Source organism: Polyodon spathula, chromosome 31 (assembly GCF_017654505.1).
Source record: "Polyodon spathula isolate WHYD16114869_AA chromosome 31, ASM1765450v1, whole genome shotgun sequence".
Lineage (NCBI taxonomy): Eukaryota > Metazoa > Chordata > Actinopteri > Acipenseriformes > Polyodontidae > Polyodon > Polyodon spathula.
Genome location: NC_054564.1, coordinates 8,319,953 through 8,347,837, shown reverse-complemented (window position 1 = coordinate 8,347,837; position 27,885 = coordinate 8,319,953). Strand labels below are relative to the sequence as shown.

Genomic DNA, 27,885 nt, shown 5'->3' with positions numbered 1-27,885 from the left:
GGTACTTCAGTCTGTATATGGCCGTAAATACTATACGAATAACAGGTCGAGAAGCTCAGCCAGTAGATGTTCAAATTCCCAGTTGCTGAAGTATTTTGAGTTGCTTTGTATCGATTTAGATTCTCCTTTCTGAGGGAAAGCAGGTACTGTCAGCGTATGACTGTTGTAGTTTTTCGCTGCCTTTCTCGATGAAGTTCTGTGTTGTCCGTGTGAATCCAGCGCCAGGTTAATTTAGGATCTCAAGAGCATCCCTCAGTAGTTTGTTCCTAGCTGTAACTGTTGAAACAGGTCAGCCTGTTTTTCTTTTCACATGCAATAGCGCTTAGCGCTCCTCGTGTGATACAGTAGTAACCGCGCTTGTTTTGTGATATGGGGGGTGAAACGGCGCAGTGAAATAAACCCAGAGCCGTCTGGGGTAGGCTGCTAATCACAGTGCGCTGGAAACAGTAAATCATTACTGCAGTTTTGAATTAGAGAGACACCGTGTGCTAATTAGAGGAGTCGTGGGTCATTACAACAAGTGACATTTAGAATGAAGCGCTCTTATTACCGAAATGAATTACATTGTAATTCACGGCAAAGACAGCCATTGAGAACGACATAAATCCACAGTAAAACCAAATGTGTATTATTATTATTATTATTATTATTATTATTATTATTATTATTATTATTATTATTATTATTATTATTTAAATCTGAAACCATGTATATTCATTTAGAGTCTGTCTCATTTACTATGCTCTCTAGGAACAGACAGCATTGCAAACTGAAATGCTGTTAATTCATTATTATGACATCATTTAATATGAATACAATACATTTAACATGCATGTCCGTCAATGTCAGAATCCTTGCTCTCTGTAGAGCTCTGTACGATCAGTCAATCTATTTGAATTACTTTTCTTTCTTTTTTTGTCGTTTTCTGAAGAAAACAAATCTGTCTGCGTATCTGTATAGTTGTCTATGTTTTTGTTCATTATTATTTGGCTATTTTAATCTTCTTGCTTCAATCTCTAGGGATGTTAGTCTCTATTAATCTCTATTATTTTTTCAAAACCCAAGATTTGGGAAGTCTTTTCTCGTTAGTCAGTTACGGCATTCCTTTTCCGAAACTCGTTTGAATGACATTTTCTCAGAAGAACCGGCCAAAAAAAAAGCAATCAATGCAAAAAACTGCAAAAAACATTAGAGACTTTTTAATGCAGTCGATAGTCATGGCAAACTGAAAGAAACTGCATGCCCAATCTGATGAGCTGAGATGGTTCGCTTTTTATCTGGCGTCGCTTGCTCCACTCGTCTATTGTATTGAATCTTTGAAGAGCTTCTCCACTCCCCTCACACATGAACACGCATATCTGACATTGCCATACAGAGAAGACCTCTTAATGCAGGCGCGCCCGTGAGCATTCATTTCAGAGAAAGAAGAGACCTTTTCACAATACTGAGATTTGCTTTTATTTATAACTATGTGCAGTTAATTCTGTCAGCCAGGAATTCTGTGAACCGTTTTAACTCCCTCCCCCATTTGCATTGAGCTGAAGCAGATATCCTGGGTGTAATTGGCTTGCTCATGGGATCGCAGGACACCCACTGACCTTCACTTCTCTGGAGCTAATCGCTGGGATAGCCATTCTAAACTGGGGGAGAAAATCGGCTAAAATTAAAGCAAAACACCATGACAAAAAAAAACCTAGGTGGATAATGTCCAAAGACATGTTCCCACAATATTGCTGCTTCTCATTACTTCACCAGCAGTGCTCTGGGGCTTTCACTGAGCTGTATGTCAGAGCCCCCATCTATTGATTAAATACAGCAAATTATATAGCTCTATACAGCTCTTCAATGCCCCCCTATTGGAGGTATTTAACCACACAATAATAACACGAAGGCTGCAGTGAATCAGACGTGGTACAGGGGGCACCGTGCCCTCTCCCAGCTCCAGTCCTCGTCTGAGCAGTGCATTATCTTATTTAAAAGCACATTGAAGCACCTGGCATAGCACTGCCAACAGAAAGGGCTCTTGTATTGTGTTCAAACTAAGCTGCACCATGAGCAGGTAGCATACAGTAAATACAGTACAGTAAATACAGTATAATTATAAATCCCCAAAAAGTACTCACTTCTAAATCTTCTGTAGTCATCTTTGTATTACTTTAGTATAAATACATGTTAATTTGGATTCATATGTTGTTTTTTTCTGACTTTATGTGAACAAAAAGACACACATCTGCCCATTTTCCCATTGGAAATAGTGATATTTTGAAATATCACTGTCCTGGTCACAAAAGCAAAGTCTGTGGGGAATAATAGCCATTTTCTATACTTTTGAGGCATAAGCAATTAAGAAATAACATTTACTACCCAGGAACAAAAATTGTGTTACACAGTGTTATCGATGTTGTAGTCGAGCCGCTGTGTCACTCTGAAGCTGAACACACAAGCTACCATCGCTGCTGCCCAGGAGAGGTTATCAGTGTGATCAAGCACACAACGGGTATTAAAACATGCAGAGGAAATATACACATCTGATATCTGTCCCATTGACGTAGGAGGTAAAGCTATAAGTACAGCACACAACAATTATTCTATGGGATACTGCAGTGACCAATAGTAATTGAACAGGCTAAAAATAGTGTTCGGAACAGTAAACAGACCAGCGCAGATTCAGTCTGTTACTGCCAGGCAGTGATTGGTCTACTCTTGGGGAGGGGGCTTATGGAGTTAATGACATCACAATGGCAGGTTCTGAACAGAGCTGCAAGACTCGGAGACCCTCATAATGCCATCGAATCAGAGCAGGTTCCTGACCACAGCATGACCAGCAGTACAATTTGAAGCACATCTTGCACAGTCCAGCTGCCCTGATACCGCAGCACACTGTCTGTCTGGTGCTCATAGGGGACTGCAGTGGATTAGCAGCCATGTAGACAGATTCTGCAAGGGTGTTGTTTAGGGGAGAAAGCACTGGTTTCACAATCCCATTGTTTTGTGATGTTTCCAGTTGGCCAGGATCCATTGTAAGTTATTCTGTTCTACTCCAGGCTCTTATTCTTTAGCGTTTGCAGTTGACTGCATTTATTAAGAGCTTTTTTCTCATTGTGTGTGTTTTTTTTCCTGGAAAGCTGACAGCGTTATTTATTGGTTCATTTATTGTGTTTGTTATGAAGCCGAAAGCCATTCTCTCTGCTGTCAGCGTGAAGATTGCTCATACATTCCCAGAGGCAGCCCAGCTCAGACACACACTTCAATACCTTTGTACTGCCGCGGTCTTCACAGGAAATTCGTTTACTTTGTTGAATACAAAGTGTATCGTTACTGTTTGGGATAAACGTGGTAAACAAGCCCATTGTACCAGAAAGCATTTCATCTAGAACTTCAAAAACAATCAATAATGATCAAAGCCAGTCAGACCCAAGCAAGAATCGTCCACTTTCACGCACTAGCATGTGAGGAGAGGACAAGCCTACACTGAACGAATCAGAGCATAGCGTTTGAAATTTAGCCTGTAAGTCAAGTAAACACACGTTTCGGCCCTTCCTCCTTCTCCTCGCCCGTCACATTGATCACAGCCTTTCAGAGACAAGCAGAAGGAATGGTTTTCAGATCAGATGGGTTTTTTTTCAATGACCCTACAGGGAGGGGGGGGGTTTGCCCTGTATTTGTTACAAGCAGATATTTCAGATTCTGTGAATTTGTGAATGCTGGTGGTGTCGCAGGCACTCGTAATGTGTTCTTTATATTCCTTGGCGGGGGTATGCATAAGCATTGGGTCTGCTGCAAAATACATGCAGAATTTGACTCCACAAAGACCCCATTGCTCATGCTGGTATCGTTGAACAGCATCCCATCTTCAAATAAACATTTTAATGAGCAGTCTTGCAAATGAAAAGTTTACAGGCAATGCACCGCTTCAGAATGGACATTCATTCTGAAATGCGTTTTTTGCAATGGTGAGTGACTGCTGAGACTGAGGGCGTATCAAACGTCCCAATTCGGAAGGTTTTGGGATCATGCCTTCATCAGGGGTTCATCAAAGCACAGAGGAAAGCGTCAGCCTAAGTGTTTGTCTGCTTGACCTGGTTTCGTATCAGTTTTGCCTCAAGAGTTTATGACTGGGTGTTTGAAATGATGGACGACCCTCCCAGAGGGATTATTAAAGCATCAGCTTTATAATTCAGACAGCATGGTCCCTCTCTCTGTGACTGTTTGCCGTATGTGTGGACTGCAGCATATTGCTCTCCACCCCCCTCCAGGTCTCTCCTAGCAGAATAACAAACGCTGAGCTGAACTGCAGTGGCTTTGATCTACCAGGGGAATACAAACTGGTGAGGAGATGCCTATCTCGACATTTCAAGATTCATTTATTTGACTGGAATAAACCCCTGAGACTTCAAAACTACTGTTGAGTTTCTGAAGAGCTGCACAGCCTAGCCAAGCAAGGACGTAAAGCAAATTCGTAATAAAGCATGAGAGTGTAACAGAGTATGGAGAACGAACAGAGTAATGGCAAAACCATGGGCAAGCACGATAAAAGCAGGGTGAATTGTGTCCAACTAAGTCATGCTTAAAAGAAAATGTGATTATTATGATCCTGGAATCAAATATGCTTTCTGAGAAGTCTTTTTAATGACAATGCAGACAGAGTAGTAAATTAGTGCAAGAATGCAGTAAAAGATCACTTTTAGAAAACGTCAAACCGTTTGTCATTGAAATTTCTATGATCCTATTAGAATTTTTCAATTCAGCACTGTTTGAGGGATAGGGATGAGGGTTTAAAATAGAAATGCTTCTGTGGATCTGTAATGTGTGTTTCAAAGTTAATGCCTGTTGCTATTCTAGCAAGCCTCAACCTTGACATGGTGAATCCCACAATGTCACCTTGACATGGTGAATTTATTTTTTGTATTTTCTTCTTATATTTCAGAACAGAGCGGGCTGTTTTTGTCATACAGCTGGACTGGAGAGATCGTTTTTGCAGTATTGCAAAACCCTCCGGTTCCCACAGTAAAAAAAATCCCTTTGCGTGTCAGAAGATGCACTCAACATGCCCTTTCCACTAGAACTATTTGCCATAAGACCCTGCCAAGCTTTTTTTTTATGACGGAACATGCTTAATTTCCTTTTACTCCACTTAAGAAAAACAAACAAAAAATATCTTGAGAGCAGCCCATTGAAAAAGTGACGGGAGAAGATAGATTACGACCACTTTGTACGTTAAACCTCATGTGAATTTTAAAAAAATACCTCCCCCATATTCCTGCGGTTTTCTGCGGAGCGATGGTTCTGCTTTTAGAAACCGCTCCGCCTGGGATCCTCTCCAACTGTTCCAACTGCACTCAAACTGCGGGCACGGGGGTGGACCTCACGAAGGCGCTGACCCTGGGGCTGATTCTAGGGGTCTTCGTCATGTTCGGGATCCTGGGGAACATCTTGGTCATCCTGTCGGTGGTCTGCCACCGGCACCTGCAGACGGTCACTCACTACTTCATCGTGAACCTGGCGGTGGCCGACCTACTGCTCAGCTCCGTTGTGCTGCCCTTCTCTGCCACCTTCGAGATCCTGGGCCGCTGGGTCTTCGGCAGGATCTTCTGCAACATCTGGGCAGCGGTGGACGTGCTGTGCAGCACCGCCTCCATCATGAGCCTGTGCGTGATCTCCGTGGACCGCTACGTGGGGGTCAGCTACCCGCTGCGCTACCCCACCATCATGACGGAGCGCCGCGGGCTCCTGGTGCTGCTGGGGCTCTGGGCTCTGTCCATCACCATCTCCATCGGGCCCCTCTTCGGATGGAAGGAGCCAGAGCCGGAGGACGAGAGCGTGTGTAAGATCACGGAGGAGCCCGGCTACGCCATCTTTTCTGCGTTCGGCTCCTTCTACGTGCCGCTCACCATCATCCTGGTGATGTACTGCCGGGTGTACGTGGTGGCCAAGCGGGAGACGCGCGTGCTGTGGTCCGGGGTGAAGACGGAGAGAGCGGGCTGCGCGGTGGAGGAGGTGACCCTGCGCATCCACCGGGGGAACACCGTCACCCCCCCCAGCGACGAGGCCCTGAAGAGCCGCACCCACTTCTCCATCCGCCTGCTCAAGTTCTCGCGCCAGAAGAAGGCCGCCAAGACCCTGGGCATCGTGGTGGGCTGCTTCATCCTCTGCTGGCTACCTTTCTTCATCGTACTGCCCATTGGTGAGACCCTCCCTGGCTTTCATTGATTTGATTCATTAATTTCTATTTTCAGCACCCGATAATGTACTGTACCCCCAGTTTGCAATGCCACCTTACTGTTTCCACCAGCCCTTTAAAAGAGCTCAGCTTGACTTGTCTCCATCTGTCCTGTAGGGGTCACTTTCAATCACCGCTCAGATCTTTAATAGCAATGCAATGGTAGCACTACAGTTCTGCACTAAGGGGCAATGGTGGCACAAGGGCTGAAGCAGCCACTGGCAGAATGGCGCCACAGTGGTATCAGGGTGGTATGAACACATGAGACACTGTGCTGTATATGGAGGTACAGTAGAACACACAGTGGAGCTGAGACAGGAGTCCCAGTGCAGCCTGTGCTCCCTCACAAAATACAAGCACAGAACGAATGCTTGAACTTTACATCACATCTGCATACAGCTGCTCCCTGTCACCAGTGTTATTGATAAACACATTAACGCAAAGCAAAATACAAGACAGAGCAATGCCACAGTGAAGCACAGCGTATGCCAGGGAGCGAGTCAGGATTTCAACATAGTTTGGTTTAAAAATTCAACAGTCAAGAAGAGAGACTGGGGGTGGGGATGATGAAAACAGGCAAGCTTAAAAAACACTCAAACATAAGCACAGTCAGCAGTTAGATACAGCGTCTGCCTTGCCATTGCAGTGCCTCTGTGTGTCAGTGTTTGAGAAGTCATTTGTCTGCATTGATTCACGGCCAGCGTGCTGACAAGCTGATGAGTTTGAGCCAGCACGTACAGGGCAAACTCGGACAACTTTCTTTTTTCCAAGCCAAACTCTTTCATGCTGCGTTGTTTGCCACTAGTTCACACATCCGTCTCCTCCCATCTCCATAAATCAGAGACTGAGAGAGAGAGGCATAGAGAGAGGGGGAGGGAGACAGAGAGAGAGAGGGGAGAGGAGAGAGAGAGGGAGAGACAGACAGACAGACACAGAGAGAGTGAGAGAGAGAGAGACTGACTGAGTTCTCGGTTCATTATGGGTTCATCTTGTTGTCTCGCCTCTTCTTTATTGTAAACATGTTTGTTTTCATTTCCAGGGTCTATTTTCCCCGCTTACCGCCCCTCGGACACCGTCTTCAAAATCACATTCTGGCTCGGATACTTCAACAGCTGCATCAACCCCATCATCTACCCCTGCTCCAGCCAGGAGTTCAAGAAGGCCTTCCAGAACGTGCTGAACTGGGGCCCGGGCCCCAAGACACCCCCGCTGGGACTCCCGGAGGGGAACAGGGACTCCAGGCCGGTGTCCTGCCAGCTGTCCCAGGGAGGGGGCAGCACGGAGTGGAAGGGGTTCCCGGGGCTGGGGCTGGGGGATCGTTCATGCTGCGGGGCCACGGCCGCCCGCGTGCACAGTAAGAGCCTGCTGCAAGCTTGCTGCTGCGTTGCCACAGAAACCACACCCCCGCCACTCAGGCCGAGCTCCCTGCCTGTAATCAAGGTGCACAAGCTCTCGCTGTGCGAGAATGGGGAGGCTGTGTAACCATGGCGACCAGGGATCCTGGACCCAGCCCCCACTCTGAACTACAAGATCCTGGAACAAAGAAGGAACTGGAGACCTTCCCAGCGCTGCTTCTCAATGGGACTGGTGTGCTCATTAGACCCCTGGTGTTACTCAAGCAAACTGAGGGGGAGAGAAAGCATTTCCAGAGTCTGCAGTTCACTGAATACTGTGGGATAGGACTCTTGTAAGTGAGGACTTCTGTACCTCACTGGACCCGGTCCTCTCCAGAGTGGGTGTGGCCAATCAGTCTCCTAACTCCTCCCACAGCTAGCTGAGCTCACAGTTCTGACTGTGTTCTAGAATCCCTGTTATGATGTCACTGCTTTGCCCACGGGAATGGGAAGCAGCATTTAAACCCAGGCAGACAGAACTATGAGCAACACCAAATGCCTTCCTTTAGAAAAGTGTCCCTCAATAAAAGCATTGCACAGTATTGTAGACAAGCTCAGTAAAGATAGATACAGCCCAGTGAGGTATGGTAAAGCATACTGCATAAGCGTGGCAAACCATGGTAAAGGCACAGTGTAACTAGTATGCAAACTGACCATGGTAACTGATTTGTAAGTGTTATCTTGAAGCCTATGCAAAGACGAATGCAAATCTTATGAGAGGAATGCGAACATGTCTAACTGCTGAAGCAGCAGAGCTGCAGGGAGGAAGGAGGGGGCAGTGGGGTTTTTTTGTTCCGAGTCAGTATTTTATTTCTCTCTTGCTTTTAAGAGCTCCGAGGCTGCCCCTGTGTGCAGTAATTCATGTTTTATTGTGACGTGCACTGACAGTTTGAATATTCGCACAGACAATACAACTCAAAGCCGATGCTAAACGGGAAAAAAAAAACACTTTGACTAAAATAAACCCTGTGCAAGGACATAAAGACATGAACGTAAAAATGTGACCTTGGCAGTTTGTTCAGGATCGGGGCTGGGATGTGGGGATGGATGTGTGGAGTGTTAGACATCCAGTTTAAATGTTGTACCTCCTGTATGTTTTTATGTCATGTGTTTGAGTAAAACAAGATATTTTAAGAGCCTGAGTCTGTGTCCTGCTCCCCAGTTTTAACAGGCAGGGATACAGCTCAATATAATGAAGGGTAGACCGGGACAGTGCCTGTCACTCAATGAAACCTCTGCTCAAGCTCTGGAAAGGCAAAGAAATAAAAAATTCAAAGAAAACGCTGAACATTCGCTAAAGTGCAGCCAATCTGCTTCTGGCTGAAAGGAGAAAGTGGGCAGCGATCCCACCCTGCTGACGTTACCTCCATCAGACTCCACGCTTTATTCATAGAGTCGCGTTTGTCATTCCAGAGAGCTATAGCTAGTCTGTGGGATAAACACAAAGCATGCAGCTCCAGTCATTATCTTTGAAAGATGCTGCACTCTATACGACTCTCATGCAAACATCATGAAGCAGCTAATTGATAAAGTGCTCTCTCATTCCATCTCATTAGCCAGAGCATACTGACACACGCACAAGTTAAATGAAATGAATTGGGAGATTTTGGTGCAATGCTGGTATGAAGGAAAGCCTCCAGGCCGATTCCCAGCCAGCCCCATTGGAGAGCCACTCAGTCCAGCCTCATGCTGCCCCTCCCTGGATGCCTCTCTAAAGTTGCCTGCAAAATCCCCCATATTATACATGCATTCTCATGATTTTAAAAGCTTTGGTTAATCTCTTGCAAGATTCGCTTTACAAACAGTAAGATGTTGACTGTAGAAGTCCTGTTCTGCAGGGGGTGCCGGTGTGTGGCGTGAGTCAGCAGGCACAGCCCTGGCAGAGGTTCAGCTCTCAGGAATGAACTTGGAGGGGTCACTTTGCGCTGCCTGAATCGATGGGTGGCGCGGTACCAGCAGAGATACACTCTTAATTAACTGTCACACTCTGCGGTCTGAGATTTATCTTCAATGCTACAGCTCTCATCAGGACACGCTATCCTTGTGAACTTTTTCTGTTCATAAAACCCCATTGGAATCCCGTTATGATCTCTGAAGAAGCCCCAGCTAGCAGAACCATCAGCAGAGCACAGCATTAGCAGCCTTGTCAACACAGTGGACTGGGAGTAGATACTGCACAGTGCAGTGATACAGCAGCACACTGTCTGTCTGGTGCTGATAGGGGACTGCAGTGGGTTACCAGCTGTGTGGATTGTGTGCTCCCAGTATAGGATCGGTATTCCAGTTTGGACTGAGGCATGATTCACGGTCACTGCAGCTTCATCAATAAACATCAATAAGGTTCTCTATTAGTAAGATCTATTAAAACACTGTTCATGTTTGTTTCATGAGTCTGATGTAGACACGCACATCTCTGTGACAGTCACCATGCATGGTTTGAATGTCTTCTGCTTGTGTGCCCGAGCTGAAGTCCTACACCCTGGATGATGAGCACAGGGTTAACTCTACAGACTTTCACTAATTATATTTCTGTTACAAAGCTGGGGAGGAAGAATGAAATCAAATCCACAACAACGACTCAGCTCTTTGGAAGAAAGCACAGCACAGTGCAGTGAAGCACAGAGAAGATAGTGAACCAGCCCCCTTCTCAAAGTGTACTGCTTTGGTATCACCCCTGGTAAAAGCACAGCACAGTGCAGTGAAGCACAGAGAAGATAGTGAACCAGCCCCCTTCTCAAAGTGTACTGCTTTGGGTCAACCATAAGGAGGTTCTCATCAGAGTCCCCCAAACTGATGACAACGCTTCTTAGCGAAGGTTGTCTGGAATTATTTTGCCAGCTGTTGTCAATACAGAAGCAGGATGTCTTGAGATGTCATTTTCACTTCAAGGAGGTCAGGCCAGCTAGCTCCTCTCTCCCAGGTCTTTCCTCAGCTAAAGGGCATTGAATCTAATTTACTAAAACAACAGGCAGGAATTTCCCACGGGACAAAACTCAATACTCAATCTGCTGGATTTACAAGATAAACACTTTCAAACAAAATGAATTAAAACAAACCCTTCTCACCAGGAGCCTGAGCAGAAAAGCTGCCCCCCAGACAGAAACTCGACCCTGAGTAGCTCACAAAGGTTAATCCCAGGATGCAGCTCTGTGCTAGGCCGAGACACAGTTTCTGAGGGAAAATTTCCTGGACTGCATTCTGATTGCTAGGTGGTTGTTATGGTTTTTTTATTTTTTATTTATTTATTTATTTTTTAAATATATCATTCTGCAAAGTGTGTTTATGGGTATTTCTACTGCCGTGCAGATTAAGTGATTAAACTGACCTAAATTCCTTTCGTTGTTTTCATTAAAGCTGAATATATATAAAGCTTTCTAAGGGTCGATTCGCAGCAGGTTGTTAGGCTAGCCCTGTCCCACACTGAGACAAATGCTTCCTGTGCAGAGATCCTGGAGCCCCTCTCTGTGCATGATGACGCGAGGTCTGCAAACTGCCCGTTGATTTTTCAGTACATGGCTCCCCCTGCTGGGTGTCTGGTGCACATGCAGGCAGTAAACACTCAATAGCAGCTGTTCCCCAGAACAGTAAAATTATGTTTCTGTTTCTGTTTCAGCCCACGATTCCAGCTGACCATGAACCAGACGCGGGTGCAAAATAAAGTGTGTCGCTGTAGTTTTTCTCCCTTAACTGGATTAACGTGTCTGCTATTGCCCGTGATGATGCCTGTTTTAATGGGAATCTCTTTCGATTTTGTATCAGGACCCTCTGCTGTAGCTTGACTGTGAAAGAGGGGAGAATAGAGCCAGTCTCGATGACAGCGATCAGTGTTGCGCTGCGTTTATTTAACGTTGGAATCGTGTTGAAAAGAAAGAGGTGTGTATTTGTAAAAGCGTTGCGTTGGTGGTGATGAAATATCAACCATCATACACCATCAATGCGAACAGGTGCGGCTTCAAAGACTGATGCATTCCTGTAGTCTCATTGCTGCATACTGCCCTCTGCTGGCAGCGTGCGGGCGCAACACTGCAGCAAGCGCCTCGCACATCCCGTCTGCAGGTCCAGCTGTTCGGTGTAGTGTTACCTCCTCTTTGAATTTTCTTTTACTGTTATAATATTGAAAAATCTTTTAGGAATTGGTTTCAGCCCCCTTAGCAATGTTCATTTCTGTCTCTCTCTCGGTTGGCCTTTCTAACTTTTTGACTTGTGTTTGCAGTTGTGTGTTCTCGGTCCCTTTTAAACGCTCTGTAAAATGCCTCTAACAAGTCAAAGTAACACAAGATTAGCTTAATCTTCAAATAAATTAACAAAAAATGCTCATTTTTTCACTGTTTTATTTATTGTATATATATATATGTTTTTTTAATTAATTAACCATCAACTGATTTCTTTTTGGCGAGATACAAGCGCCCTCGAAGCCTACGAACAAATGCCATCCACATTTTCACTTTTAAAATTGAAAATAAAAACAGTTTTAAAAACACACACCGAGGTCTCTCGTTCTGCACATAGCTTACACCACACACTAGCATGAAATATAGGAGCCTGTCTCAGCGAGCTCAGGAGGAAAGGGATCCGTCTCAGCGGTGAGGGGGGGCGGGTTACAGAGAACCGTCCAGTCTGCGCGGAAAGGGGCGGGCAAAAGGGGGCGCACTGCAGACTGCAAAAAACAGAGATGGGATAGAAGAGTCTGCTTCTCACTGAATGAATGGGTTTTTAAAATTAATAAATTGCATTCCCATAACTGCTGGATTCAGTATTTGGCACGGATAGAACTTGTCAGGGAAAGGGTTATAAAAACTCTGCCGTTGAAGGATGGTGTAGGAGGGGGGGGTCCAGCTTTATTTGCCATTTCCACTTCTCATTCATCTGTTAATCTGGCAATACAAACCTAAACTTGTTGCTAGGACAACTTCCGCTCCAGCTCCGTTGTCATGACAAACACTAGAGCCAGGCCAGTTGTTATGACAACCGTGGTTCTAGCGCTACTGTTACCAGGGTAGCGAGCAAGCCAAAAAAAAGTTTGGAAAAAGTAACACATTACCTCAAGTCTCCAAAGAACAGGATCTTAAACAAGCATTGCCCAGAGACTCCGTGGAAATGTCAGGGTACAAATTCAGCATTGCAAAAATAAAGAAAGAAAATGTCACAAAGCTAAAGCGTCAATGTGTGGAAAAAGGAAGAGTGAAGTGAATCTGCAGAATACTGCGCTGCGCGTCACGGGAAAGCTTTCCAAAGCTCGCAGCGAATCGGCTTCCCCTCCCACAAAACATGTGCATTCACTGCGCGCATCAAACTAAAACACGCACAGCTGTCAGGACTGCAACTCAAGCCCGCAAATGCATGTATTTGTGGGGGTTTTTTTCAAAGAATGTAATACTGTTAAGACACATCTGGTGTAAAATCCCACCACCGTGGAATCCGCACCCCCATTTCCATCTGGCCGCGTTCACGCGTTTGAAACCCCGCTCGCTGCAAGGCTGTGCACTCGTCTGTATTATATTAAGACGTATTTAAAAGTATCATATTAAAAATGATAACAAAAAGGCGAAGTTATTATTATTATTATTATTTTATGAGTGGATTGTTCTTCGTAATCCATTTATTGGTAGAACACCTGCAGAGAACATTGAGACCACAGAACCTCCTCTGCTGTGCCTCGCCCCCTCTGCTCTCTCCATGAGCTGGGCTAGGCTGGGCTGGGCTGGGCTGGGCTGGGCTAATAGCATTTAAATAATAATAATAATAATAATGGCTCGGTGTTGTAGCCTTTTTGAATGAGGACTGAGATCTTTAACTTCATCGAGACACCGTTTTAGTGTTTTACAACAAAAAAACAAAATCAGAAGAAGAATATATTTTTTCCTATCAAGCTCCCAACTTTACCTTTTGAAATGTCAAGCGATGATGAAATGAGAATTAAAGACATTAAAAAAAAAAGAGAACACTTCTGAACAAAAAAAAGTCTACAGAATTCCTCCCACTGTTTTCCTGTTGTTATTATCAACAGCTCAGGGTCAATTCACTTTATTCTTCCTTTTAAAAACAACGATGGAGATGGCAGGTAGGCAACACAGTATAAAACCCTAAATAATAATAATAATAATAATAATAATAATAATAATAATAATAATAATAATAATAATAATAATAATACTGCAGTCTAGTGTTTATGAGGCTTTACTGTGAGATAGTGGGTGTCTGTGTTGGGTGGGAAGGTGGTTTAGGGAAGGGAGATAGGGGGTGCTGTTGAGCCAGTCTGTTCATAGTGAGGATCACGGGCTCAACAGTGACTAGGGCTGGACCCCGCCTCTCCACCCCCAGTCGGCCAATAGGAGCTGGTTTAGCCAAGGTTGGTGATGTTGGCCCGCCCCCCCGGGGGAGCCACAATGCGCTGGGTGGTGCGTCTGGGAATGTTGTCGTCGACCTGGGCTCCTGAAAGAAAGACACACGAAACGCGTCACTTTCGTTTTCAAAGCCTTCCTTTCCCAGCAATCAGGGTCTGTGCTCTCAGGGATGGTACGCTCCCCAGCCCAGCTCCCCGCACGAGTTCCCCGCTCCCCGCACGGGGTCTGCGCTCCCCAGCCCGACTCCCTGTACCGGGTCTGTGATCTGGAAACTCACCGGAAAGGCTGAACCCGGACTGGTGCAGGTTGCGCAATGACTGGCCCGACTGCTGCTTGGCAGGGGAGGTCTTGGTGGAGGAGGCAGGGGTCATGGTTTTGGGGGTCCCAGAGACTTCGCAGACCGGCCCGTCGTACAGGCCGCGGGGTACCCCTCTCAGCTCAGCTAGCTGGGAACAGCAGACAGGAGAGGTTATTCAACAGCACACAGACCAATCAAAAACACCGAGCACACAGCACATTTACAGCATGCTGCCCCTCTCTGAAATGAGAGCGCCTCAAAAAAGCAACAGCAACGTTTAATTCCTAAAACCAGAACATGCGTGAAATGTATCACAGGTAAACAGTTACTCCGGGTGCAAACAGATAACGCAATGGTCATTTTATGGATAATTCAAACGAAATGAATCTGTGAGTAAAGACTTGGGACAGGCTCCCCTCTGTCTCTCCTCACTCACTGCTTATTGTTCTGTTGCCCGTGCAGAACCTGGCGTGTCCTCTCCATGCGACCAGGCTGTGCAGGCATTCCCTCACTCACCCTGCTGCGAGCCTTTATCCTCTTGTACACGTAGTCCGGGAAGGGTTTGCGGGGGATGTAGCGGCCGGTCCCCTCGACGGTGTGCAGGGTCCCCTCCTCCAGCACCATCTTCCCCTGGCTGATCACAACCAGGGGGGCTCCGCGCACCTCTGTCCCCTCGAAGATATTGTACTCCACCGCCTGGGGAGAGAGGGAGGCACAACAAGGCTGACAACAGCAAGGGGCTCACAGCACACTGGATTTTACATTACACAGCTCTGGCCGCAAGTTTTGCATCACCTAGAATTCTAGGATTGAGGCATAATTTAAAAAAATTAGTTCATTCTATATAGAGGGTGATGCAAAGCCTAGACAGACCCCGGGATGGTGATGGAATGGAATGACTCTCTTTCAAACAGTGCCCCTGGCTGCACTGCCAAACCCCTCAGCACCCCCAGCGTACCAGGTTGTGGTTCTTGGCAGAGATGGTCTTCATGCAGTCGGGGTCCCAGATCACCAGGTCTGCGTCGGAGCCCACAGCGATGCGCCCCTTGCGTGGGTAGAGGTTGAAGATCTTGGCTGCGTTGGTGCTGGTCACGGCCACAAACTGGTTCTCGTCCATCTTCCCCGTCACCTACAGCAGGAAGCGAGAGCGGGAGGAGGAGTTGAGCCAACCCTTTGATCTTCCAATTACAAGAATATATGCCATGTAAAAAAAATCAGCACACTCCTAACCAATCAGCACACTCCTAACCAATCAGCACACTCCTAACCAATCAGCTTTGGAAGTGTCCTCTTACCACGGCCTTGTCCCACACGAGGGAGAGCCTCTCCTCTGTCCCGTTGGTTCCCTCGGGGATCAGGGTGAAGCAGTCCTTGCCCACAGCGCGCTGGGCAGTGTTGAAGGTGCAGTGGGCACTGCCAGTCACCTGCAGGTCTCCGCTGCAGGGAGGAAACAGTTTGTACATTCCATTTCATGAAAAAAAAATAAAAAATCTTTGCAGCAGCAACGAAGGAAAGTGCGAGACGTTATGTCTGTGTGTTTCTATTTTCTCTTGACTCTGTTAATGCACAATCTTTAATCTTAAAGGTTATATAAAATAACTCTTGGTACCAAAATAAAAACCTTTCTAACACTATAGGCTGGCTGATGCCTCAGTGTCGCTATCGCTGTCCAACCACTGAAACAGGAGACAGCTTTACCAGAAGAGACAGACACAGAGACAGGCAGCCTCTGAGACCAGCTTGCAACCAGTGGGGTCGACTCAACTGATCCAAATGACAGAGGATCTAAAAACACGGTCAACTCTACATCATGGATAGAGCAGGACACTAAGAAAACCAACATCACACTTCAACAGCCTGTGAGTGTCTCAAGTGTCACTGTGCTTATAAAAGCAAGTCCCAATGCCATATTTACATGGTGTCAGTACATAGATCTGCCACTGTGTGGATCAATAGATTAGACCTCAGTGTTCCTCAGCTGGTGGAGCGGGGCAGGGCTGGTGAACGGGGGAGCTGGGGGAGGTACACACCAGGACAGAAGGGAGTTGAGATAGTCAGGGGTGGTGGGGTCCGGGCTCAGCGGGGGAGAGGTGACGAAGGCAGCCGCTTTCGCCCAGTTTTTGCTCCAGTAGTGCGATCCATCGGTACCCAGGCTGGCAGAGATGGGCTCTCCGTAAACCACAGAACCTGAGTGGGAAAACAACCACATTTCGCTGGGTTAAAAAAAAAAAAAAGTCACCAGGCAGGCGTGTGGTTCATTAGCTATTTCATTTCGGGGGTGCAATTTATTTAGTTCATATTTGAAATGGATTTTCACACACAGTGTTCCCATCACAGTGTTCCATACAATGCATTCAGACACTGCAAACGCTGCCTTTCAGTAAAAGACTAAATCAGTTTAGGATGTTTATTTTCAGCTCGTCTAAAAACGAACCTTAATTCACAATCAGTAACGCAGCGGTGCCTAAAGCTGGCGCTGTTATTGCCTTTTCAGACTGGATCATCCCAAGGGTTTGGGTTCTACAGCTCTGGAGTGAAAGCGCTAGTAACGGCATGCCTACCTTTCTTCCTGGCGAGGGCAATGATGTCAGCGGCGCTCTTGCTCATTACCTTGGTGATGTACAGCGGGCAGTTGGTCTGGTTAGCGATTGTTACAGAGCGGTTCACTGCCTCTGCCTCTACCTGCAAACACACATACAACACCAGCACCATTCACATCTGCACTGCATATAATGATGCGTTTCAGATCTGACGTGGCTTATCATGAAGGAAGCTATCTCTGCAAGACCCCCGTTTCCGATAGCCTGGTACAGCATGGCATACCCGACTCCCTTGGCGATTTCAGCCTCAGATGCCCTTACCTCCTCTGGCCGGCTCAACACGTGTCCCTCTGGTCCTGTGATCCCCAGTTCCAGGATTCGACGCTGCTCCTGCAAGTAGGGGGGGGCAGGGTGTTAAACCCATTTCGTACCTCACCACTAGGTGGACTCTATTACTTTGGAAATAAGGCTACATTTTTTATTATTATTATTATTATTATTATTATTATTATTATTATTATTATTATTTATTATTATTATTAATAATAACGGGAGTGTGTTACCTCAGCGATGATATCTCCGTTCTCCGCATGGACCTGTGCCACCGCACCCAGGTCCCGAATCACACTCAGCACCTCATAGATCTGCAGGGCAGAGAGAGAGAGCAGCATTAGGGGGACAGGAGGACACAGAGACCGAGACTCCACTATGCGGGCGCTGCAGAGGGACAGGTTGGGGGTGACGGGAGCGGAGTGGACAGCACACTGTCTCTGTCCCCCCTGGCTGACTGTTTTAACACTGCACCCAAATGAAAAGTCTGAAGCAATTTTCACGCCTCGTGTTTTTACAGCTGACTCCAAACCTGGGAGGCTTGTTTTGCTTGCAATTGTACACGCAAGAGCAAGTCTGCTCCCTCTTTAATTAAAGTAAAGCAGAGTTCAGGAACACAGAGTTTGTGGCTTGGAACTTGGTTTCAGGAGACTACGTTTCAACACAGCAACGTTGCCTCAAACTAGGTCTCCAGGATTTAGAAATTCCAGATTCTCACAGCAGTTTTGAGTCAGTGTGTGCACAATGACCGGCAGAGTCATTGCTAAAGTCATTACACAGACATTAAATGCTCACAATGTAAACAGTCCCTTGTGTCTCCTCCTCACCTGGGAGTCAGAGAGCTGGAACACATCCTTGTAAGCCATGTAGACCAGGAAAGAGTTGACACCTGAACAGGAAGAGAGAATCGTGGGCATTACAGAACCTGCTTCATTCACACCCTGCCATGGAAACAGCGGAACGCAGCCCAAGCAAGAGACAATCAAGAAAGGAGCTTTGTATTTGAGAGACAGAGAGAAGTTTGTAAGAGTGACTTCACAGACTAAAGCAGACAGGCTGCTGTGCTCAGTATCCGGTCAGTGCTCACCGTGGTCCTTGACCAGAGCCTCCATCTCCTCCTGCACTCCTTTGTGCCACTCGGTCACATCCACATGAAGGGAGTAGTCACAGCAAGACTTGCTGTCCGCCCACTCGCGCCACTGCTCAAACGCGGTCAGCAGGCTCACCCCGGGCTCCGGGACCACGTGGTCAACTGCGGGACACAACAGAGGTCAGGCGTCCGGCTCAAAGAGAGAGAGGATTGGTCAGCTTTCATTTCTGCGTGCGCACATAATGAAAATGACACTCCACCTATTTCAGAGTTGGACAAGTAAGTCACAAATAAATCTGAATGTTTCTCATTATGTTATTTATATATAAATTCACGTTAAATGCACGTTTAAAGTTATTTAAAGTTTGAACAGTTAAAAGCCCCCCCCCCAGCTCCGTACTGATCATCGTGGTGCCGCCCGCCAGTGCTGCCCGTGTTCCCTGGTAGAAGTCGTCAGCTGCAGTCATGCCCCGGTCTGGCATCTGAAAGCGTGTGTGCACATCGATCCCCCCCGGGAGCACCATGCGGCCGTGGGCATCGATGGTCCTCACCCCGCCTGGGACGATCAGGTTCTCCCCAATTTGCCTGCGGGGCAGAGATAGGGTTAATACAGTCAAACCCCTCCACACCCGACAGGCTCCGTGCCACACCCAGGGCTCGGCCGCACTGGCTGCCCTCAGACTTGGCTATTTCTGGAAGTCTGCGCTAAACTTTGCTTTCACACATTCCCTCGGTGCCCAGAACTAAACTCCTTTTTTATGTGCTTGTCTAGAAGTGGTTGTAAAAGTTTGATACTCACTTGATCACCCCATCTTCCATGTAGATGTCAGCGCAGAAGGACTGGTCATCGTTGACGATTCTACCCCCTTTGATCAACATCCGGTCACTCTGAAAGAGGAGAGATACACAGTTACACAGAGTGCAACATGGTGCTCAATTACATTCTGCACTTGAATGAAGGCTGGCGGATTGCAGTGGAGCTCAGACACTACGGGGAAACCTCACTATGACATCACAGACACTACGGGGAAACCTCACTGTGACATCACAGACACTATGGGAAACCTCAGTGACATCACAGACAGTACAGGGAAACCTCACAGTGGCTATTCCACTAGAGCATCTAAACACTAAGAATCAACCTAAAAATAAAAAAGCACCTGGACTTCCGACTGCCAAAGTGATCATAAAACCCCAGGCTGGACCTTTAGCACTTAATACAAAGCTTAGCTATGTGAGCAATGTACCTAGAATAGTGTAACCGCACAGCTGTAGAGCCAGCAGCACATTTACTACAGGGCTACTATCTGCTTGCTCATTACTTTCTGCTGCACCCAACAGTAACTGAACAAAAACCACAGTTAAAAATCCTTAGAAAAGGTGAATACGAACGTATTTAAAACCAGGAGAGCAGCTCTCGGTTAGAAGCGGCTCAGGTTTAGATCCTGGTCACATCTTGAGAAGGAAGCAAACAAAGGCTGCTTTGTGTTCTCCAGAGCAGACAGCTTCATCCAAGCCAGCCTTGGGTATGGCAACGGAGCTGGAATGCTGTGCATCTGTGTGTGTGTGTGTGTGTGTGTGTGTGTCAATCAAGTTACCAGAAAAACAACTTGGCAAAATCTGCATCCCCCTGGCCCTGTTAGTCATGCCATTAAAGGGAACGCAGTGCCACCTAGTTTCAAGTTCCAGCAGAGTTCAGCTGAGCCAGCTTCTTGAACACAAGGGTTACGTAACAATCTCTTGAATGTGAATAACTGATAGTAATGATTCGGTTATGATAAAGACAATTTCAGGAATGCAGTCTGGCAGATCAGCAGAACGCAGTCAGAATACAGGAATTACAAAAGGACACAAATGAGGTGCCCTCGGTAAGACAGCCTCTAAATACAACATGCAGGCTTCAAGGGGCGCAGACGGTGCAGCTCGGAGGGAAGCCTGAATACTGAATCAAAGATTTACAAGAAAACAAGAATAGTCTGAAAGAAGCACCAAGAAACGTGAGCAGAGTGTCACTCCTGGAAATAAATGCAAGCGGGTATCTGTTGCAATAGGACCCCCCAAAGCTAACCTTCCTCCTGCAACATTGCAGTGCGATTTCTGAGACCTGAAAGCGTGACATTACAGGACGGCCAACAGGAGGCTCTATGAGACTAATTAGGTCAACAGTAAAGGTCCCTTCCTGTTGCAAGACCTGTGCGAATCCACCTGTATGAACCTGGTCTGGGGAGGGTTGTGCAATGCTGGGATACTGCTATGATGAAAGCCGCTTCAGTTACCCTGGCAGCCCGTTAGTCAAGCAGACAGGCTCTACTCGAACAAATACCTTTAATATTCCAGCACCTGATCCTGGCTGTATATCTCCTCCTCCACCCCCTCCCCTCCCCTCTCTCTCTCAGCTCCGCAGACAGCAGTCTGCCTGCCAGCCTGGGCGTGGGCTCACAGCAGCACAGCTGCACTCAGCAGGCAGAGGCTTTGTCCACCAAAATACTGAGAGCGGGTGTGCGTGCCTGCGTCTTCATGTGTGACAACATGCACACACACATTATTTACAGATGCACACGCAGGTATTACAGGCTTTGAGCTGTGCTGGTGTGCCTCACTGATTTCCTTTCGATTCCCATGTATGGTTGTTAACGACATCATACCAACTGCAAAGACAGCTGGTAAGAGAACATCGAGTCTGTGTGTTCAACCAATACAACGTTTCATAAGCACAAGAATTCAAACGCATTGTCCGTCTATATTAGGCACACCCGTGCACACTGCTAACTGCCGAACACAAAAGCCACTTCAACAGGATTTTTTTGTTTGTTTGTTTCGGATTAGCGTCTGCTTTTCCCTTTCGTGTTCCCAAACCTAGGCACTGCACTCCATGTGCACTTAGCAGCAATGCATTGGAAGCTGCAGCATCTCCCCGGCTGGATTTGGAATCGCAGGGAATATAATTGGGACCCATGTCTGGAGAATAGGGCAGGGCTTTCTTTCATTCGCTTATTGTCAAGACAAAAGCAGCAGTGCGATCGGTTATATTAATGAGCATTTCATATATAACACAGAGACATTACATTAACAAATAAAATCCACAGATTCTAATTGATATTTAATGACATCTATTGTCATGCATTTTACCCAGCAGGTCTTTGTCAAGAAACTCGTATAAATAGGACGCATCCTGTTTTAATTTTTCTCCTTGCAATGAACAATGGCAATGAATAAGAAGCCGTTAATATATATATATATATATATATATATATATATATCTATATATATATATATATATATATATATATATATATATATATATATATATATATATATATATATATATATATATCACAGATCACAGTATTAACAAACCATAAAATCTATATAATTGCCTGCCGGTTTCCCGCAGCATTGTGATGAGAGAGCGGGATGCAGTGGCTCCATCTGGCTGTGTGTTTCCAGCCAAACCTGTCCCCGCTATTCCATTCGCCATGACTCCCTCTCCCTCCACAGCTATTCAAAACGCACAGCCTGATTTCTATTCAAGAATACAGTAACATTACAGCACCCGCAAAGACTGGATAACGGGGTTCCTACCACGCATGGGGCGGGTTCACAGGATTCATTTTCATTTTTATAGGCACCGTTACATCTTTTGAGAACTCGGTGATCAAAAAAAAAAAAAAAAAAACACCCCCCCCCCCCCCCCCCCAATCGGCTTTTTATTTTAATTTAATCAAATGATCGTTGTAAAATCTTCTAGCGGTGGCTCTTTCTCGGCAGCCGCACAATGCATCCAGCGGCTGCAGAATTAACCGCTCGCCACACAGAATTATAGCGCAATAACGACACACCGAGAGAAACAAACAGCGGACTTATCGTCGAAAATAAAGGCGAGAGCAGGTCTCAGTGCACACTTGGTATTTATTTAAATAAGCCCGAATCAATCGGGTTTTTTTAACGATGAAAACGCTTGACAGTTCTGTGCCATGGATTAAGCACCGTTAGATTTATTATTATCAAACATCATATTCAACCGTCTCAAGTAATTTTAATAACCCGATAACTGCTCCCTAATCGCTAGAAATTATATTTGCAAGAGCAGTATTTCCCCGAAGCTAAAGAGCTATTTTCCCCGCTGTTGTATAATCCGTGCCATTCACAAAAACCGTCAGGGTGGTTTTTCTTTTTTTTTTTGTCCTGCATTTTTCAACGATACTCACTGTGATGCGAGGGATGTTTTTCTTCCCCTGGTATCCTGACATCTTGGATCCGCTGTTGTATTCACTGCAGTGTATTATATAGAAATGTACAAAGCGATGCTCGAGTGAAATGCACGGTGCCGGGGGGGGGTGTTACAGCTCCACGCACAGCAGACGCAACTCACGCCAAAAGACGAACACCAGCCCGAAGGGAAGCCTGGAGTCGCGTCGCTTCCACTGGTGTGCCGCCAATATAATATCACAATCGAGAAGGGAAAAATAAAGCTTTTGCCTCTAACGCAGCCAGCCTTTTCTTTATCTGCTGCTGCTGTACCAAGTACACACTGGGAGAAGGGATTTGCTCAGCGGAGTCCAGGGAGCATGCGCAGTGCCCCGCCCTGCTCCGGGATAGAACAATCTCCGCCTCCCCTTTCTTTGCCCGGGATAAAAGGATGGGGGGAGGGGGGGGGAGCTCCAGTTTGGTTTTGGATCCATTGTCTTTTCTGCATGGTCAATATGTTAGTGTCTCATTTTGCGATGCTCGAATTCCTTCCTTCGTTTTTCTTTTGCAAGTTTCAATTCTATCCAAATTCAAACGGCCGCTATTTCTCAAGGCTCTCAATTCTCAATGTCGAAACTTTGACGAATAGAGGCCACTGTGTAGCACGATGGGGTTAATAACACAAGCGCACTCGTCACACACCGCGCCACACAAAACGTAACGATTAATCGCTTCAGAAAGTCTGAATTATTGCAGGTGTGCGAAGTGGAGACTTTTCATGCGACGCAAACACCCCTCACCAGCTTCCTCCAGTAAGACACCCCCGGTGTCCTGCTTTTCATTTATATGAATGATGCACAATATCGCGTTTTATTGTAGTTAGCTCCAGTGCCCAGTGCCTATCGATGATGTGACGAACGTGGAGCAGCAGGTGTGAAAACAGGTAGAAAGGTAACACCTATACTGCGCATGCGCGAATCTCTCAACGGGACGGCTCTTGGAAACTCAATGAAGATTCATGGACACGGGACCGAAACGCTAGTAGATATTAATTAATTTAACGGCATATCATCTTTAAAAAGTGTTATTATTATTAAAACGATATGGCTTATGTCTGTAGCGAAATATTTTGTAATGTTTTTTTAATAAAGATTCGGACAAAATGTTTCAGGCTGAGAACGGTTTGCTGTGTTATGGTTACCCGTTTGGACCCGCGATATAAAGGGCGTTCAGCGATTTAACTTCCCCAAGCAGAAAATGCGAACTGTCATGCGCAGTAAAATCTTTGTCCACCGATTTCCCGTGACACCGGTACCGTCTCTTGACCAGCCGCCCGTACCGCCCGGTCACGGAGGCACAGCTGGAACCGCAGCGCGAATCTGAGCTCCTGATGAAACGCGTAATGCGCCCATAGTGACGCCGCTCTTGTGCTGTACCTTGCCTGGCACCGCTATCCCCCGGCCCGTGTTTCTGCTGGCGTCTCCGTGTAGCATCGTGTATGTTCCTCTGTTCCCGCTCTTGTAAGCTTCCACACGTCTCCCCGCTGCTCCTGTTTCGCAGTGTCTGCGATAAGTGCGACTACTCGATACGATGCAAACCTTTTTAAAATCTGATGCTCGTGCTGTACAACTTGTTTCCATAGAGATATGCGTCACCGTGACGAAAAGGCTGCAGGAGCGACTCACAATGACATTTGCGGGCAGGAGGTAATTATTGCATGATGGCAAAAGACAAGTTTACAACGGTAAATTAGCGCGAATTTGTTTCAGTATCCCCATGGATAAACTATGCATTTGCCATGGTTTGCCATGTGTTTAATATGTTTTCCAAACCTTTCTGAACTTTACCGGGTTTAACTATGGTTTACAATACAGTCACTGTGCTGTATTACAGTTGCTGTGTCTTACTGTTGTAAACGTGTATATGGGTGAGGACAGTGCAATACATTTGAATCTCCAGCTCTCCAGCTCTCCAGCTCTCCAGACCTGTGTGCAGCTATTCTCAGTCAGGGTGTGTCCTCTCCAGCTCTCCCCAGCTCTCCAGACCTGTGTGCAGCTATTCTCAGTGAGGGTGTGCCCTCTCCAGCTCTCCCCAGCTCTCCAGACCTGTTTGCAGCTATTCTCAGTCAGGGTGTGCCCTCTCCAGCTCTCCCCAGGTCTCCAGACTTGTGTGCAGCTATTCTCAGTCAGGATGTGTCCTCTCCAGCTCTCCAGACCTGTGTGCAGCTATTCTCAGTCAGGGTATGCCCTCTCCACCTCTCTCCAGCTCTCCAGACCTGTGTGCAGCTATTCTCAGTCAGGGTATGCCCTCTCCACCTCTCCCCAGCTCTCCAGACCTGTGTGCAGCTATTCTCAGTCAGGGTGTGTCCTCTCCAGCTCTCCCCAGCTCTCCAGACCTGTGTGCAGCTATTCTCAGTCAGGGTATGCCCTCTCCAGCTCTCCCCAGCTCTCCAGACCTGTTTGCAGCTATTCTCAGTCAGGGTATGCCCTCTCCACCTCTCCCCAGCTCTCCAGACCTGTGTGCAGCTATTCTCAGTCAGGGTGTGTCCTCTCCAGCTCTCCCCAGGTCTCCAGACTTGTGTGCAGCTATTCTCAGTCAGGATGTGTCCTCTCCAGCTCTCCAGACCTGTGTGCAGCTATTCTCAGTCAGGGTATGCCCTCTCCACCTCTCTCCAGCTCTCCAGACCTGTGTGCAGCTATTCTCAGTCAGGGTGTGTCCTCTCCAGCTCTCCACAGCATCACCAGACCCTGCACATGCTGAACTGACTCGCTTACTCACACACACACACACACACACACACACACACACACACACACACACACACACAATAATAATAATAATAATAATAATAATAATAATAATAATAATTCGAGATCATCTCTAACTGCTCCACAACACTGCATACCTGTTGATCCAGTTCTCGGTACAAGTTACTAAGAGGGGGAATGGGTGTGTGAAGCTACACATGAGGGACTGTGCAGTTCAAACCAGGATGCAACCGAATACCAACTACACCGCACCAGCACAGATCCCAGTTAAACCAGTTAAGCCCCAGTACAAACCCAGCCAGTGTTGCACCAGTCTAAACCAGTAAGCATCCCAAGTTTGAAAAGCCACCAGTTGAACCAATACGTCCTGAGTAAACCAGTACACCCAGCTCTACCAGTATGGACTAGTTCATGAATTCTACTGGGTTTTCTCGCAAACCCATATTAAGAAATATTGTATCATACTGCATTAGCCTAAACTCCAGACAGGCATCTGTGCTTAAAAACATAATGTAAAACCACACGCCTTTCACTGTAGATGTGTGCAAAGCAAACTGTTTTGTTCTTAATGCGATACTCAACACAAAAAAAGTGCGTTTCCCTAAATCTCATTGATCCAATGCATGCTGCTTGTTATCCATAAAATATAATGACTCGTGGACCTGCGGTTTGTCTGAGGCAAGGGTGGAGCTGTCAGAAGCCGTACAAAGGAACCAGACCCAGGCCCAATCAAGCAACGGTTTGCGACGCGGTTCTGGAAAGACGCCTACCTGGTCATTGAGATTCTGCAAAGCTTCCTTCCCCGAACCGCTCCGGATCTCCACCTTCCTCCCGCGGTCCAGAGTCGAGATGTCTCTCTGTTGAGCAATGACCCTGTTGGTATTCCTGGCCCCGGTCACATCCCCGCCTCGCCCACCGGTCAGGGAGCCGAAATCCAGCGTCTTATTGTCTGTTGAGCCCTCCACCGGACAGAACATGCCGCAGAATTTCTGCCGCGGCTTGGGGCTCCCGGAGCCCATGTTCTTAAAGAAGGAAGGCGCGTCTTCTGTGCTTGACATGGCTGTGTGAATGCTGCCGCTGCCGCCGCGATCGCGAACACTAGAGATTGTAATTGAATCACAACACTGTCAGGCTCTCCAGGAGCGGTGTGCTGTCTGTCAGTCAGGCAGAGTCATGAATATTGAATCTACTGAGTGAGGGCGCAGAGACCATGCAGTGGCCTCTCTCTCTCTCTCTCTCTCTCTCTCTCTCTCTCTCTCTCTCTCTCTCTCTCTCTCTCTCTCTCTCTCTCTCTCTCTCTCTCTATATATATATATATATATATATATATATAGTATATATACAAAAGAAAACCAAACAAAACAAAACAAGCGTTTATTATTTACTATACGATATCAGTTTCTGTATATTGTGTAATAATTATCTGTTGCTCGAGTAGCTGCATCGCTATTCTTGCAATGCTTAATTCTGAATAAAAAGAAAGTTGTTATTATCAGTTTAAAAATAAAAAAACAGCAACCTGCTACTCGACCCGCAGTGATCTGCCTTCCCCACAGCGCTGGCAGACGGCTGATGGGCGAAGTTCCCGGCAGCGAGAAGAAGAAACTCCCCCGGTGAGAGAGAGAGAGAGAGAGAGAGAGAGAGAGAGAGAGAGAGAGAGAGAGAGAGAGAGAGAGGAGAGAGAGAGAGAGAGAGATGAGAGAGAGAGAGAGATGGGGGGTAGGAGGATGAACTATCATCTGGAAGTGACGCAGAACAGAGGTGTATATATTGCATAGCTAACTCAATCTACTTAAAAGGAATCTTTAAAAAAAAAAACCCAAACATTGTAATATAATTTATCATCACTTCTTTGTTTTCTTGCTAGTTTAGAAAATTGGGCAAACAAATTGTATTCAAATGTGGATTCAGATAAAAGCAAAGAAAATGAATGACCCTCGATCTTTACCAGGTGATGTATCGAAAGCTGTAGCGCTCTCCACAGTAAATTCAATAATCGGGTCTATAAAAGGCAGGCATTAATCAGGAAAGAAATGCCCTTGAACGCATTGATTCAGGAATTGCTTTTGACAAATGCATGGACTGGATTTGAGCTCAAATCCGGATTTCATAATATTGCAAATCGCAGCTGCATTGGAGAAGAGTTTAAACCAGCCTCCATGGCAGTGCCCTGAAGAAACCCTTGCAAAGAGAGACGTTCAAAAGCAACACAATGGATTTGAAACACGCGTTGCACACCATATCGCCTATTGGGTTAAACGCGCCCGGTGTTCGCTTGGTGAGACAGCGCCGCTGCGACTCCGAGGAGCTGTCCGATCAGCACTCCCGCGCCCTGCCCCTGCAGCGTGGGCGCGGCCGCTCACTGTTATTGCGCTGCTGGAAACCACATGTTCAAACGGGGCTCGCTGGAATGCCTGACAGCTTTAGAGCGAGCTCAGCTCTGTGAGATGACTGGACCGGCATGTCTTAATTGAACACAGGACAGAGACTCTTAATACACCCGGGGGCCAAAATACTGACTCCAGCGCAACCCCACTGCTCTGGACCAGAGCGCATCCTGTCATTCATATGGTGTGCTGGGGTGTCAGGACAGCTGCACCGTGCTGTATCTGCTCCCAATCCATTGTGTCGCCATGGCTGGTAATGCTGTGGTCTGCTAGCAGCTCAGAGAGCCTGTCTGCCTCTCTCCCCTTCATCCCACCCCCTCTCTGTC

At 46.7% G+C, this 27,885-nt stretch overlaps 2 protein-coding genes across 3 annotated transcripts in view; one reads left to right on the top strand and one right to left on the bottom strand.

The window, feature by feature from the left end:
• The window catches only part of LOC121302981 (alpha-1A adrenergic receptor-like), a 10,811-nt gene extending 529 nt beyond the window's left edge, over positions 1-10,282 (top strand). The window contains exons 2-3 of the mRNA XM_041233356.1: positions 4,928-6,184; positions 7,260-10,282. Coding sequence (XP_041089290.1) covers positions 5,281-6,184; positions 7,260-7,702 — 1,347 coding nt within the window. The 5' untranslated portion in view covers positions 4,928-5,280 and the 3' untranslated portion in view covers positions 7,703-10,282. The remainder of the gene's footprint in view (positions 1-4,927; positions 6,185-7,259) is intronic.
• A 1,769-nt stretch (positions 10,283-12,051) lies between these two features.
• Positions 12,052-26,352, bottom strand: LOC121303233 (dihydropyrimidinase-related protein 2-like). Of its 2 annotated transcripts, none has more exons than XM_041233806.1 (14): positions 25,943-26,352; positions 19,016-19,104; positions 18,617-18,801; positions 18,214-18,378; positions 17,954-18,015; positions 17,360-17,440; positions 17,118-17,186; positions 16,818-16,938; positions 16,287-16,443; positions 15,552-15,693; positions 15,215-15,385; positions 14,773-14,952; positions 14,236-14,404; positions 12,052-14,046 (listed from the first exon to the last, which is right to left on the bottom strand). In XM_041233806.1, exons 1-14 carry the CDS (start codon positions 26,228-26,230, stop codon positions 13,955-13,957), a joined length of 1,971 nt encoding a protein of 656 aa, XP_041089740.1. In that variant the 5' UTR covers positions 26,231-26,352; the 3' UTR covers positions 12,052-13,954. The 2 variants fall into 2 exon arrangements, with proteins under 2 accessions (XP_041089740.1, XP_041089741.1); XM_041233807.1 differs by lacking the exon at positions 25,943-26,352 and adding an exon at positions 22,425-22,779.
• Positions 26,353-27,885: the final 1,533 nt, after the last annotated feature.

Bases quoted from the DNA above. Each gene is read 5' to 3' on its own strand.
- LOC121303233 (XM_041233806.1), bottom strand. From the start codon at position 26,230: ATGTCAAGCACAGAAGACGCGCCTTCCTTCTTTAAGAACATGGGCTCC. The intron at 16,444-16,817 runs GTAGGCATGCCG...TTTCCCACTCAG, and splicing joins TGCCCTCGCCAGGAAGAAAG to GTTCTGTGGTTTACGGAGAG. The intron at 15,386-15,551 runs GTAAGAGGACAC...TTCCTGCTGTAG, and splicing joins TCGTGTGGGACAAGGCCGTG to GTGACGGGGAAGATGGACGA.